Source organism: Populus alba, chromosome 14 (genome assembly GCF_005239225.2).
Source record: "Populus alba chromosome 14, ASM523922v2, whole genome shotgun sequence".
Taxonomy (NCBI): domain Eukaryota; kingdom Viridiplantae; phylum Streptophyta; class Magnoliopsida; order Malpighiales; family Salicaceae; genus Populus; species Populus alba.
The window spans coordinates 13,558,553-13,574,336 of NC_133297.1; the positions used below are offsets into that span (position 1 = coordinate 13,558,553).

General features: G+C 33.0%; 1 protein-coding gene across 4 annotated transcripts; it reads right to left on the minus strand.

Annotated features, from left to right (window-relative positions):
- Positions 1 to 413: 413 nt before the first annotated feature.
- LOC118057462 (ubiquitin carboxyl-terminal hydrolase 26) lies at positions 414 to 9,274 on the minus strand. 4 transcript variants are annotated; one of them, XM_035070155.2, is made up of 15 exons: positions 9,134 to 9,274; positions 8,313 to 8,409; positions 7,632 to 8,228; positions 7,139 to 7,394; positions 5,719 to 6,464; positions 5,375 to 5,483; positions 4,782 to 4,960; positions 3,846 to 4,127; positions 3,568 to 3,772; positions 3,242 to 3,313; positions 2,770 to 3,000; positions 2,250 to 2,513; positions 1,535 to 1,676; positions 1,040 to 1,229; positions 414 to 935 (listed from the first exon to the last, which is right to left on the minus strand). In XM_035070155.2, the coding sequence occupies exons 2-14, from the start codon at positions 8,390 to 8,392 to the stop codon at positions 1,135 to 1,137; spliced, it is 3,258 nt and encodes a 1,085-aa protein (XP_034926046.1). In that variant the 5' UTR covers positions 8,393 to 8,409; positions 9,134 to 9,274; the 3' UTR covers positions 414 to 935; positions 1,040 to 1,134. The 4 variants fall into 4 exon arrangements, with proteins under 4 accessions (XP_034926046.1, XP_073260518.1, XP_073260517.1 ...); XM_073404417.1 differs by lacking the exon at positions 2,250 to 2,513; XM_073404416.1 differs by lacking the exons at positions 414 to 935; positions 1,040 to 1,229 and having other exon boundaries at positions 1,541 to 1,676; positions 2,148 to 2,513.
- Positions 9,275 to 15,784: the final 6,510 nt, after the last annotated feature.

Sequence of the window (15,784 nt, forward strand, 5' to 3'; positions counted from 1 at the left end):
TTTGGGACCAGTCTAGTTCACTCATTTATCCTTATTCTATGGTCTCTTGAAATTTTTTTGTGCTTATTTATACTAGCTGTAGCTATGAAATAGTAACGTCAAGACATGTTTTGTAGAAGATTTTCACTTCAATAATCACCGTGCTCGAAGCAAGCCAAATCAAGTCTGAACGGTTTCTGGTTCATCAAGCATCTCAAAAGTCAAAACCCAAAAAGTAAACACGATCACAATCTGGCTCCAGGATCAGGCGGCAAAGAAGAACAATCAACTGAGAACAATAAACAAGTAAAATAGGCTGACTCGATCCTAGACATTGAAGAATTTGTTGGTTCCTCAACCTACCGTCCTTTAACCGTCTGAAAACAGCCACCGGATTGCAATTCGTAGCACACCTCACCAAGACAAACCCAAGATTGCAGAAAATTGGTACACGTTACCTAGAGGTCCAGGTACAAGTTTTGACATACTGTTTGCAGTCTGATGCAATAAAGGGAAGCTGTTTTCCCATTTAGACCAAAGAACAATGGCTGGGAAAGATCATCCGAAACATGACTGAAATTCAGCATTCATAGGACAAAGCTTTCAAGACATTTTGCACAGCAGATCTACAACAAAAGTTACATCGACTTTCCAAGTGTCGGCCAACGGTGCTGTGTTGTTTAATTCATCTCTAACTACAAAAAGATACAGCATGTTTCGTTGGATCTACAATTGCCAAAATCCACCAAGTGCAGCCAGTCTGCAAGAGGAAAATGATAAAAAAGTCGCTATGTTCATTTCCTTCACAGACATCAGCCAACGGTACCAAAAAGGGCCAGTTCATCTCTTGGTATAAATGTTACAAAGTGCTTGGAGAGTTCTAAAATTATGTATTGAACCGGTCCTTCAACGTCAAAATGCTGGGAGCCAAAATCAACCAAGGCCAGCCACCGGTTCTGACCAAAAAAGGTAAAATATAAAGATGCCAGCATTCAGAAGCCAGGGTTACAGGAATAATATTCAGTAGAGGCACATGCACAGGTTTGAAATGATGCCTTACCTCCACTATGCAAGTCAAACATTCAGGTCTACCTTCCAGAATATTGATCCTAAAGAATTTAATGTGTCGTGGAGACAACTATCAAAGCATGCATCTTAAACAACTGGGGATGCAGTAGTTGTAGTCAAAAGTGTTCCCCGAAACCCTTTCTCAGGATCTTGTGCATTTGCTTTCTGGTCAACAATCTCATCTGTGAACATATCCACAAATATTTAAATATAATACTATCCCGTCTAAACACTGGACAATCATGTTATATCATAATCATATTGATAATCTGAAGCTCAAAACCTGTTAATAAAGACTACATAATCAGTCAACCATTTTGAACTTCAGGCTGTTATTGTCATTTCCATTGTTATATGATATGTGACATTACTGCTTAAGCATACAAGTTGTGTTAGGAAATAAGCTTTCCTTAAATAAGAGGAGACTATCATTCAAATAAAATAACCATTGATTTTAAGGTAGTTATAGTATAGCGACTCAAATTACCAGCAATATCTCTATGCACGTGGATTTCAGAATCTTGCACCCATAGCTTGTCACCAGGAAATATACTCAAGTCTGCAAGCGTAGCACTTTCCTGATCAATAATCACCGAACCTTTGTGAAGTATCTGGTTCTCCTTAACCACCTGCAGTATTTCCTAGGTTAACTGATGCACATAAGCAGAGACACTATATCTACATTTCTACAGCTATGACATTAAAGAGGTTAATCAAGTGAAGATAAAAAGATTAATGTTGGAGAGCCAAAGGATACAACATATTTGTCTAAGACAACCACTGGTAGCAGATCAGAAACCAAATACTAGATATCCATTTCATCTAGACATCACAATATGTGAAGACGTGCAAAATTATTTAGGTATCACAATTATCCAGATTTTTTGGATGGCATGTGTGTCATTTCATGCAACCTATAGACTAATTTCAACCAATATCTGACTTCTATTATTTCAAAATTTATCCAATGCCAAAGCTTCTCTTTTGAGTAAGAAAACTTCATTTGTCAGTTTTAGAAAGAATATAACTTTCCTAAAATACATTTATGAATTCCATGGAAGCAACATTAGTTCAAATTATGAAAACATTCCAAGCCTTACTGCTTAAAATCTTTGATGCATGTACGACTGAACATGGCATCAAATATGTTTTGATGATCAAGTTCTAAATATTTATCAAGTTATCCGCTCACTGTAGCATACCCCAAGCGATTCCCATATCATCATTTTTAGCCGGTATAATGATGTGGAACCAGAAACTTTTAGATTTACTGAAGTCCCATAGCTGGTCTTTCGAGATCGCTTGGAGGCCCGCCGATCTGTCTCAGAAGTGGCTGAAGAAGCTTCTAAAATCGATCTTGGAGCTTCCTTACCACGCACAAGAGATACACTTATTTCCTCATTGAAGTAATTCAGCTTCTTTGCCAACTCATGACTTTTTCGTTCACCAATGCAATCCTCACAAATCTAGCAGAATCATCAATGCCATATCAGCATAAGAGACAAGGGAAGTCAAATCCCAGTGGCCATTTTCCCTCATGATAAGAGGGAGGTCTTGGGTCTGAAATTAGAACCAGATTATAGGGAAAAGAGTTTATGACTAGGCAGAAGCCTCCAAAAAATAAAAAAGAATTAAGGATGAAAAATTGAAGGTCTTTTACTAGCTAGCAGAGAACAGTGGTTAACACAGTTCAAAACAAAAATTAGGTAGAATTTTTATCACCTCTGGAGAGGTCCTAATTACAGGCTGTCTGATCTCCGGGCCATTACTTGCTTCATCTTGAGAACTTGGATGGTCTTTACATAGTGGCACGTCTTCTCCGCACCAGCCCAAATTACTTTCTGCGACATCACTGGACTCAATTATTGCCGTTATGCCTTTCTCCTTGTTGCCGCCCCACTCTTCACAGAAACTGTTCCAGTCATTCTCTGTAATGATTGTTAAAGCATCTGTCTAGAACCAAAAACAAGGGAAGGAGGTCGGAGGAAAAAATCTGAAATTAGTGCACTCAAACTAGTGATGTCATTCTATTTTGTCTTCTTCTAGGTTTTTAAGTGAGATTGAAATGAAGTAGAAAGTGGCTCATTTTCAGCACCATTTTAATCACTACAATAAGATTTGCACACAAAAATGTTTCTTGCAAATACTGGCCTACATATGCCATCAATACGAGTTCTGTACTTGTAATACTTACAGAAGAACTCTTCTGTATAAGCATGCCACATTTGTTCATCAGGTAAGGAGGCCTTTCAAGGAGTCGGGAATGCTGAAAATAAAGGACGGGGGACATGAGTAGAACAGCAAATAAGTCTCCTTGCAAGTTAAGTTAAAAAACAGGCTAGAAAAAGAGTAGGCTGATGTACATACTGATCCTAATTCCAAAGGTATAATTACCCTTTGTTCACTCCACAAGTTATAAAGTAACTTTAACCATATTGACCCTTACCAAAAAAATTGTGTTTAAAAAGTGATACTCTTTCCAGTATCCAACTTTTCATGATTTGGCTACTGGAAACTTACCTGTTCACATTTCAGTGCATCAATAACAGGATCAAGAACTTCAGGTTCCACTGATGAAGTATTCTTGCCACTTGCACTCGTGTAGTCTCTCCATTTTGTGAGCCATGAAAAAGGCATCAGGTAATATGTGCAGTTCAAAGACAGGGGAATACACTTTCCAGTAGCCAACCTTTCATGATTTTGGCGATCTTTGAGCTTCATCTCCCTGCAGAATGGCACAATTCAAGAAGAGAGAGGGAGATTGCATAGATCTATGTTATTGTTAAAATATATGAAACCTTATAGAATCCTCGAAGCAGGCAACTTCAGAAAGTTCATCGCTGCATTCAGGACACAGTTCAGAATCCGAAGGAAAAGTTGTGCATCCCAACGGATCATCAGGTTTTACAGCAACCGCATCCTTATACAAAAAGAGCCAAAGTTTCTCAGGAACCAGCAATCGCTTGGCACCAGTTTGCTTAGGCCTCAGTTGCCCATGTCGACACCTAATTGAAGCTGTTGGTCCTGCATCGGCTTCACTAGGAGCATCGATATTTTTTCTTCTCACCCACTGTTGCAGCCTAAAAACATGAAATGATCAGAATTACAGGACACCTTCCAGAATAACACCAGTCCAAGCAGACCAAGTCAAGTTCGAAAGAGATGAAGAAATGCAGTAGTTGTTGGCAATAAAAGCACAAGAAATTGTTTAGTTCTTGCACAGGAGAGAGAAAGATTATTAAAATTAGGCTAGATTATACCAAACCCCTAAACTGTTGGTCAAAGTAACATTAGTCCCTGAACATAAAATTATGTGCCACTGGTCCCTAAATGAATTGTTTGATTTGATTTAGTCCATTTGTTAATTCAAATTAGCAGTGACCAATTATTGTGTGGCATGTGTCATGAATTGATGCATGTATCTTTTGGCAGTGGAGCAACATATACACGTGTCACACAATAATTGGTCAATGCTAATTTGAATTAACAAATGGACTTAAATCGAATCAAACAATTTGTTCAGGGGCGGAATTTTTTTGTTCAGAGACTGATGGCATTTGACCAATAGTTCAAGGGGGTTGGATACATGTTGGCCTTAAAACTAGCATGTTCGCAGCATCAGTTAATTTTTAAATTAAAAGAGCCTTTTGGTAAGTCACGCCTAATAATCACTAATAAAAGAAGCAACAAATCAAATAGAAAATGTGAAAAGAACAAAAAGGTTCCAAGCATACCATGTTTTAGACACAAAATATGTTCCATCTGAACATTTCTTGGTAATTACATCGGTTGCAAGATCTCTCATTACTGTTCTGTGATCCCTATAGCTATCAGCAGAGACCACAGATTGAGCACTATCAATAAGGCACGTCATGCAGCAGTTGCTGTTTCTCAGTGCTGGCCCTCCATCATACTGCAGTTTTCAGGCATTTAACAGAAAAGCAACAAAAATGATTGCACAACCTAGTAATAAATAATGCTTAGGAAAAGAAAGATGAAGCCTGAAGCAGACAAACATGAACACGGATACATTGTGCAAGTGTGTGTGTGTGTGTGTGTGTGTGTGCACGGGTATAGAGATGGAGAGGAGTGTGTGTGTGTGCAGGTATAGAGACGGAGAGGAAAAATAAGTTGCTGAGCTAATGAACTAGAAGTGCCAGGACACTTCTCCTTCATACTTAAAAATACAGTTGTATGCAATACAAAGAGAAAAAACAAATCCATCATGTATGCATGGCACATAAGTGTTGAAAACACAAATAACAAGGGAAAGAATATTAATGTGTGATGAGGTATTTTTACATGAGCAATAAAATAAGAGAGATACCTTAGAGAACAAGATTCCCCAAGTCTTGACAGACAGCCGCTTCATGGACCCAACTTTAGACACTGGGACTTCTCCATGTGAGCATTGGATAGGTTTGTTGTCTATAGCACTGCAGTACAATACAGTGGTTAGCAAAGCCTTAATGGAGTTTAAAAATTTATATGCCGACAACACAAAAGTAAACAAACAAAACAAAATATACACAATTAAGATAATCAGACTGAGGTGCATATGACAAATTGGTAAATATGAATCATAACAATCCCTGGTGAAGCCTTTTCACTACTTTAGCCCCGAAGTAGCAATTATGCATGCATAATGTAGCACCACATATACAAACTTACCCTGGAATGATGTTGTCCGCCCACTGGCGAAGCCAGGCTGTAGAAACCCAATAAAACGGTTCTTCAAGTGACCAGACAGGAGCTTCTGAAAGAATTGATCGCACTTCTTGCCTCCGTTCTGCTACATGATGCACCTCTCTTTCCTTCTTCAATTTGTACTCTTCACAAACAGCAAGATATACTGCATTCACATCCTTTATATCCTCAGAGAGGTGGGGTGGAAGATGAAAGCCATTGTGTAAACCCTTGTGACATTCTAATTGAATAATGTTAGCAATATGATTTCTTTTATCATCATTCTTTCTAGTGCGCTTAAGATTATACATCAGTCTGTATGCATCAATAGATGAAAAACTCTCTTTATGACTCCCAACATTAGATTCCAAACACTGTGGCAGAACAGCATCTACACTACTTCTGCTGGTATCAGAGGGTGTTGCTCCAGGACAAGATGGCAAAACAGTGTCATTATGAACAACTTTAGCAGTAGAACTTGAAGAGCCTTCTCCAAATGGACAATGACCTAGATTTGAGACATGCTCGTCGTCAAAAGCCCACCACTGCCCTGTATTCTCATCCTTGATATGAGCAATGTAATGGCCACTATTTACAGCAGTTCCCTTGTGAATCAACACAGCTGACAGGTCATATATCCATTCCAGCTGAGAAGGTTCAGACAGTCTCAGTCCCATGTCCAATTCTCCAGGGAAACCAAATGCAGATGTGATTTTCTTCCTTGTAGTGGTCTACTGACAAAAATCAATACACAAAGTGCTTAAGAACATGATTGCCTGTGCCCGGAGCTATTCTTTTCTTGTAATTGGTTCCAGAAACCTCAAACAATGAAGTGTGAAAAGAACCAAGAATCTTTAGCAGCAAGAGCAAAAATTTAAAGCAAGAAGCTACCCTCATGCCAAAAACAAAGACCATGAAACCACACAAAACACAGCGTCATTTATGACAAAAGGAGCTACAGGTGCCATTCAGCTACTTAAAAATTTGATATCACTGCAAGTTTTAGGATAGTCACCATTTACATGCCTGTGATCAAACTCCTATTTCACATAATTGTCAGAAAATCCATTTGTAACAATTTCCTCTGGATTCACCACGAGCCATGCATTAGCCTTTTGTCCATCAAGAAACCCATGTATTATTTCAATAAAGCTACTTCAAATCTCATATGCAAGTAATAAACTTCAACTTCATCATAAGAACAGAGAATAAGCTACCGTTTGTCAATTGCAATGCATCATTTAAGAAAGGCTACTGCCCAGTAATGGCACCACCAAGGTGAAAATAAAAGCATATATTAACTGAAATTCCGAGATGGGAAGAGAGATAAATGCGCTTATTTGTTATAAAATTTCACAAGTAACGGTAACAGAAATTTAGCTCTTGAAAGCACATCACAGAATACCTTCGGAAGGAACTCGTAACGTTTAAGCTGAAAATTAAGAACATCAGGAAGTGTCCGTAGCCTGATGTGGTGAGTGGCATCTACGGTGCTTTTACACAGTTCACAATTGTATTGATTCTCTCCATGAAGCTGTTCCACACTAAGGTACTGATCCAAACTCTCATCTAAGCTTTTCAAGCCTTTGACATTCAACTCCAGCTCGTAGAAGTCTTCAGTTTTGGAAGATGCATCAGAATCTCTTCCACAATTTGAGCACCTGCATACAGAACAAAAGGCAAAAAAAGAAACAGTAACATTCTACATCAATTACTATTTGGCATGGTGGACACTTAAGGTGCTATAACTCAGAAATGACCACTCAAACGTAAAGGTCAATCAAAAGAGAGCATATGCAACTGACATGAACATAGAAGGATAATCATCATAGCACCAGATGAACAAAAAAAGAAATCCAATAACAAATGAACACAATCAAAATTGGTTTTTGTCTTACGTTGTTACTTGAGACACACTTCCTCGAAAAAGATCTTGAATAACTGTTTTCACCTTAGAAATTTTAGAGTGGTTCAGACAGCATTCAAGCAGTGAAAGAAGCAAGGTCAGGAACTCATGGCCATCCTGCTGAACTGCATTATCTAACTCCAAGGTCATTATAAATGGAGCTGGATCAATAACAGCCATTTTACTAGCATGCAACTGTGCAAAAAGCCGGGCAAACTGATTTAGCACAGGCTGTTCATTTAACAAATCTGGTTCAACAGAGAAAACAATTTCTCGGAATGAGGCATTCATGTACAGACACTGGAGTACACTGTTGGCATAGCATGTGGCTCCCAGATTTGTTAGACCAGCAGGAGTTTCATCCGTATTACGAAGATCTTTGACAGGGTCTGATCCAAGTGCTTGAAGAATATCAGGCATTTTCTGCCATAAGCCAGATTTACGACTTCCACTGGGTGGTGGAATCAAACCACAAAAGCAGTTGGGGTTGTCCTTGGTATTCACACGACAGCCTTGACAAACTGGCTTCCATATCATGTACAGCTGATTTACATCGCCATCAGTTACTCGACCACTTGCATGAATTTTCCTGTGAAAATAAGCAATAAAAATAAAAAAATAAAACAACACACAAAACAGACTATCTCCATAAAAAAACAATAAGACTTAGTACCTTAATATTTCAGAGGTGGTATTAACATTGTCGCCCTGTCTATTCCTTTTATTGTTACCACGCGTCGCTGGTGGAGACATTTTATCATCAGCGTACTCTGCAAATGGGCAACAATGTCACTGATTGAAATCAAAATCAATTGTTTCACAAGTAAAATAGAATTCATCAAATATCAAGTACATAATAGTTAAAATAAATTAGAGCATACAATATATCAGAAAAAGAAACTGAAAATACAGTTTTCACCTCCAAAAAAATTGTCCTTTTCAAAGAATATCATGTGCAGGCATATAGCATTGACAGCAAAACCATAGTTAAACGCATTGTATATATGTGACTCGTAAATTCAACACACAATTCCCACTAGCAAGCAAAAGGCATCAGTAATAACAATGCATCAGTCCTATTTCTAACCTATTTTTGGAAGATAATATATTTTCTTGAGATGAACTACAGCTCTCGCTAAAAATGGGATACGAGAGTAGGGATGGAGATAAAAGAAAACTGATTTATCCATTAAAGAAACAACATGTTAAGAACGAGTAAGAAATCTCAAGAAGCAATTACTGCAAGAACGTAAAGAAAGAAAGAAGAGAGTTAATGCGAGGGAGAGGTAAAAAACCCTAGAAAAATTATCTTAGTACAAGCAATATCTCATCAACTAAACATCAAGAAAAAAAATCAAGAACGTGGGATTGCTACGAGGATTAATAATTATGAAAGGTAAACAGAAATTAGGACGTCAAGAACGATAATTAGTACTCTTTGTTGGAGAAAATGAAAAACAAAAATCAGAGTGAAATGAACAGAGTAGCCTGTACCTGAAACCCGAAAAGAGAAGCTGGTGCGGATGGGAAGAGAGACAAACGCCGACTTTTCAATTACTTAACACAACAACGACCACTCCGATTTATTTTTTATTTGAAGGTAGAGAATAGAGGGGTTGATGACACGTTGTACACTCTCTCTCTTTTTTTTTCATTTATACAAGTATAGCAAGTATTTTTTACCCTTGTACCGTATGTTCTGTTAAAGTTCTACTCTTGGGTTTAATGTTATTAAATCACGGGATACGTGTCAGAATTTATGAATTGATTTTTTTTTTTTTTTTTTTGATTCGAAGAAATCTCACCTTTTCGGAAAGCCCACTTTGTGGGTCCAGGTGAGCGAATAAAACTCCGGCTATTTCAGACTCTTACAAGAGGTGCACGCCCTGACTCAAGCTCGAGACCTGTTGTGCAAATTTCAAGCCTTTTGTCATCATGTTATACCCTTTGGGAACGTAGCGTTAATAAATTGATTAATTATGTTCACAAACTAAAGATAAATAAAAACACGTATATAAAATGATAAAAAAATAAGATAATTTGAGTTTTAAAACCAAAACCAATGAAAAATTATATTTTTAAAGTGAAAATCCAATTACAACTATTCTTAAAAATGTTTTAACTGAAAATGAGGTAATGTATTTTTTTTTAATTTATGTTTTTTATGATCAATTCGAGTTATATTAGATTATTATGATCTTATGATCTGACATTCAGATTAGTATTTTAATTCAAGTTGATCTGAATTAATTAAATATGTTTTTATCTCGGTGTTTTTAGTCGAACATGTCATACCAAGTAAATCCCCACATGGTTTTTTTTTTTATTAGAAAAATATTAGCAACAATTAAATTTTTTTTTTGTGTTAAAAAAATTAACTCGGCTTACAACGTGGTATGAGCCAAAGATATAGAGTGTGTTTGGTATTGCGGTAGCTGTTGTGGTTGTGGTTTAAAAAAAGTTATTTTATAAAAAGTACTTTTAGTTGAGGTTGGTTTGAAAAAATAGGTGTTTGGTTAAAACTGTGGTTAAAATTGAGGTTGAAAAAAAATAATTTAATATGTTTGGTTAAAATAATGTTTTTAAAATTGAGGTTATAAAATAATTAATATATATATATATATTAATATTAATGGTTTTTAATTTAAATATTGTAGATTTAATTACTATTATTACATCATGAAATAAATAATATTGATATCAAATATTTTTTATTATTCCATGAAACTATGTGTAATTTCATAACATATGAAATCTATCAAATAAAGACTACATTTTCCAAGATTTCTTAAGCACGCAATATCAGGTAAAATGTTATAAAGAACAAAATTAAGGTTGTGATCAAATTCTGCAAATGCTACGTTATCAAACGATTTTCTTTTAATTTTTTTAATAAAACACAATTAAGAATATAATTTTTTTTTTAACTGAATCAAAGCTGATTTAATATATTTATTTTTAGACCTGGCCGGCTAGAACATTGGAGTTGAACTCCACTGTTCACGTAAACAGTGGAGTTGAACTCCACTGTCAGCTCCATTGTCAACTTTAATTAAGTGAAAAGTGGAGTAAACAGTGGAGTTTACTCGACTGTTCACTTAATTAAAATGAACAGTGGAGAGCTTGTAAGAACACAACAAGAAAAAGCATGAAAAAATTGTTTTGGCTTAACCTACGATGAAACCTCACTTTTGGTGGTCCCCATCAGCCAAACCATAATCACAACTTATAACCAAACACTGAATTATTGAGTTTGAAAAAAAAAGCAGCAGCTGCCGCGTTGCCAAACAGACTCATAGTTGCTTCAGATTTATTAAGAAATGACATAATTTAAAGACAAAATACCATGTCAAGAAAATATGGAAAATAGATGGTAATTTCAAAGTTGTTACAAAAAGTTTAGTTTGGTCCATAATACTTTCTAAATTCTAATTTTTCAGCCCCTTACTTTTAGAGAATTTATTTATGATTCAAAACTTTATTTTATTTATTTTACAGTCCCTGGTTTTAGAAATGATAGGGAAAGTCACCAAATTCTGGTTGAAGAGAGAAAATCTTAATTAACTCCGGTTATAAACATGAAAAAGATTAATCTTGGTGTCAATAGATTTCATTAAATAATAGGAGTTTCACTCAAGTGTTTTTTATTTCTTTCTTGCTTGAGATGAGAGGTTTGTTATCAAAAGAGTTTTTTAATTTGAGTTGAATTTAAGCTTTTTTTACCAGTTTTTAGTTTTTAGGTTATTTGAGGTGATAACTAAGTTTATTAATGTTTTTTTAGATGTTTTTCCTTGTGTTTTTAATGAATATAAGTTGAGAATGTATCCTCACTAATTCTTCGGTAACCAAGTTCTATATCAACAACAACACGTTGTTTGCATTGTTTTTTTTCTTTAAAAAAAATCAAAAGATGGACAACGTATTATCGGCCATTTAATGTACAAAAACAAGAGGCATGATGCCATGTCTTTCTGAATGGGCTATGTGAGCAAGTCGGCACGCGTATGTGGCCTGTTTTTTTCTCTCCCTACATTTTAAACTTTAGTTCTTTCAAATAGGTTAATTAAAAAATAAAATTTAAAACTTTTTTATTGGGTACTGCTGTAATTTTAATTTTTATATGAAAATCATATATTTTTTTTTAATGATACTAACGATAGCTCTTTTTGTACATCCCTTCATGAGTTTTCTTTAAGGATTTTATTTGATCACTTTATTTTTTTGTCTGTTGTTTGATTAAATATCATTTAATTTTTTTTCAAAATTTTGTAATATTATTTTTATAACATTATTGGGACTTTTTTTTATATAGCCCTCCATGAAGGTTTTGACTTACAATAAAAAAAAATTCTCACAATATATATATTTTTTTGCTGCTGTAAGAAATACATTCCTAATCGCTACACTTTTTTTTACTTGAAAAACCCTGACAGCTGCACATTGCTTTTTGTTCAAAAAAAATACGAGTTCTCCCGCATTGCTCTGGCCTGCTCGATTCATTTTAATGTGATGTCGATTTTGTTTGTGAATGGTTGATTACACAACACCTAGGCATGTTTGGGGATGGTTTAAAATACTTTTTTTAAAAAAAAAAAATATTTTTTAATAATATTAGCATATTAAAACAATTTCAAAATATATATAAAAATTTCAAAAATTTCAAAAATTTTAGAAATACAGTTTGTATTATGTTCTCAAACACTCTTTTATCTTTATCGTAACCGATTTTATAAATACTCAAAGGTTTTATCATGATTCTATTTGATATTATAATTGTTTTTTTTTTAATATTAAAACAATATATACACACACACTAGTTACATGACTTGCGCGATGCCGCGAGTCAATTTTTTTGCATAAAAAATATTAAAAAAAAGTAAGATCTAAATGTATTAGGTTTTTTTTACAAAGTTATATTTAAGAGTCTTAGGTTTGATTGCAACGCCTAACCCAAACGTAATATCTATAATAACATTAAACTTGAAAGATCCAAGTTTAAGTGGATCTGGTTGCAATACCAAACCCAATAATCTTTGATATGAGTCTAGCTGTAGAGTTGTGTCATAAAAGTCTAATACTTAAATAGATTAATTAAAAAGGAAAAAATAAAAAAATAAACCAACATGAAAAAAAAAATTTGAATTAACTAAGTTAACTCGTCAAACCTAAGATTCATGTCATGAAAGTCTGATAACTAAATAGAAAAAAAATTTAATATTAACAAAAAGGCATCAACATTTTCACCGTGGACTGTACTTTGCAGTCCATAATGAAAGGCATAAAAAAAAAGAAAAAAATAATAATTAAAAACATTAACCTTTTCACCATGGACTACATACAATATTAAAAGATGAAATTGAAAGAACAAAACTAATGAGGAAAAATAAAAACAATCTGAATCAACTAGGTTAACTTGTCAAACTTTGGATCCGTGTAATGAAAGTCTAATAATTAAACACAAAAAAATTAATATTGAAAACTAAATTAAAAGAATAATTATAAAACAAAAAAAATTAAAAAAATAATAAAGGCATCAGCTTTTTCACCGTGGATTGCATTGTGCAGTCCACAATAAAAGACTTAAAAAGGAAAAGGAAAAAAAAAAAAAAAAACAAAAGCATACGCCACGAGTTATTTTTTTTTCCTGCATAAAAAATATCAAGAAATACTAAGATCTAAGAGTGTTATGTCTTTCTGCAAAGACATAACCAAGAGCCTTTGATCTAACTGCAATGCTTGATCCAGAAGTAATATTTATAATAATATCAAACTTACATTACTCAAGTTTAAGTGAGTCTGGTTGTAACACTAGACCCAGGAGCCTTGAATGTGGGTCTGGTTGTAATGTCGTGTCATAAAAGTATGATAATTAAATAAATTAATTTAAAAAAAAAAACAAAGAAAAAAAAACCAACATGAAGAAAAAAACTAATGAAGAAAAAGAGAAAAAAAAATCTAAATTAAATGGGTTAACCTTTCAAATCAGGATAACTCGTCAAACCTTAGATTTGTGTTATAAGGGTTTAATAACTAAATAGAAAAAAAAAAATTGACGGGTTAATCCATAATTAATTGGGTTAATCTGTCAAGCTTTGAATACGTGCTATAAAAGTTTGATAATTAAATAGAAAGAAATTTAACATTAACAAACTAAACTAAATGAAAAAATTAATTAAAAAAATAAAATAAAATATATAGTTAACTCGTCAAACCAGATTAACCCGTCAAACTCGGGATCAATTAACAAACTAAATTAAACTAAAAAAATTAAAAGGAAAAAAAACTAAGAAAGAAGCAAAAAAAAACCCATAAAGGCATAAAAAAATAGAAAAAAAATGAAAAAAAAAATAATATATATTATAATATAATTATAATTATAATTATTATTATAATTATTATTATATATAAGTATAATTAAAAGGCGCGGGGAGGCTACAGTGCTTTTCCACGCCTTTTAGAGTTCTTTAATATATATATATATATATATATAAAATAAAATATTAAAATAATTTAAAAAAATATATAAAAAATTAAATTTTAATATTTTTTTTTTAAATTGAAATGAAAAAAACAAACAGCTCTATGACAAGTCGGAGGGCCAGGGCGCACCGCGCGACGAGGAGAAAACCTTCTTTTTGAGTGGGCCAAGCTTTCTATTTAATTTATCTGAATGGACAGCTTTTGTTTTGGGCTTGTTTGGGCTCTCTAAATCTTTTGTTCAGTATTTAATGCCCATGAATATATTATCGGGCCATATACCCGAACACTGCATCTCAGAGCGTGTTTGGCAGTGTGGTAGCGGTTGCTTTTCAAATAGCTTTTTATGCCGAAATACATGCCAATGATATTTTTTTTTATTTTTTAAAAATTATTTTTGACATCAGCACATCAAAACGATCCAAAAAGTACAAACCGAACTCAATTTAGTAAAAAAAAAAAAAATTAAAATTTGACGAAACACAGGTTGAAACGCATTACCAAACTGTCCCCATTCTTTAACGTCCAATAACGAAAAATTAATAATCTCAAGTTTTTTTTCAAAAAATAATAATAATGCTAAGGTCAGTTAGGAAAATCGAGAGTTATTATTAGTTGATGCTAGTTTACAGTTTTACGCCATTCTCTTGAATCACAATTTCTTTAAATATATATATAAAACATGTAATGAATTTACCCTCAATTCAATATTAATAATGAAAATTAAAAGAAAAAAAAGAGTTAAGAGAAACCCAAAAAACCTATAAAAATACATCATTTAGATTATTAATAATCATAACATCAAAACTTGTGCTCGCAAACTCTTCAATATTGTCATTAAATTTAATATAATAGTTAAAATTTTAAAAATCTCAACTACTTATTTTATTTAAATCTTAAATTAAATGGTATGAGAGTTATCATGACATGACTCATACTTTTATAAGAGATCTGAATAATAATAATAAAAAGAAACATGTTATATTCACTCAAGTTAACTTGCAAAATCTATGGTCTAAGTTATGAACTTAATTGAATTGAATTATTTTTTTATATTTTATAATATGATAAAAAATAATAAAAATAATTCATAATCAATTTAATTTTAAATAATAAAATTAACTAAAAATTCAACATTAAATAATGAAATTGAAAAAAAAAACAAAGAGTCAGAGAAACCTCCAACCTGATTTATAGACTTATATTGGGTTAAATTAATTGATTTTATCTTATAACATGATAAAAAATAAAAAAACTGATTCATAACCATTGCCAGTCAGTTTTTTTTATTATTATAGAAAAAATAATAATGGATATTTTTATGGATTGGTTTTTTTATATCATTTATATTCATATCAAAATCTAAATTTAAAATTACTACTTATGTTATTTTCATTATCCAACAAATATGGATACTAGATATCCAAACCCAATCTGACTAGATTTTAGATATTTATTTCGAATTCATTAGTCTTATTTTTCTATCAGGCATATCATAGAATAAAACATATTCCTTTCTTTTTCTACAAATATAAGTTCTATAATAAAAATTATTATAAAAATATTCCAAACCTGTTTTTAAACATATAAATTAAGGCATGTAATGAAATATATCAAGGTGTTGGTTAAGATTGTAATAACGATTAATTTTTAAAATGTATTTTACTT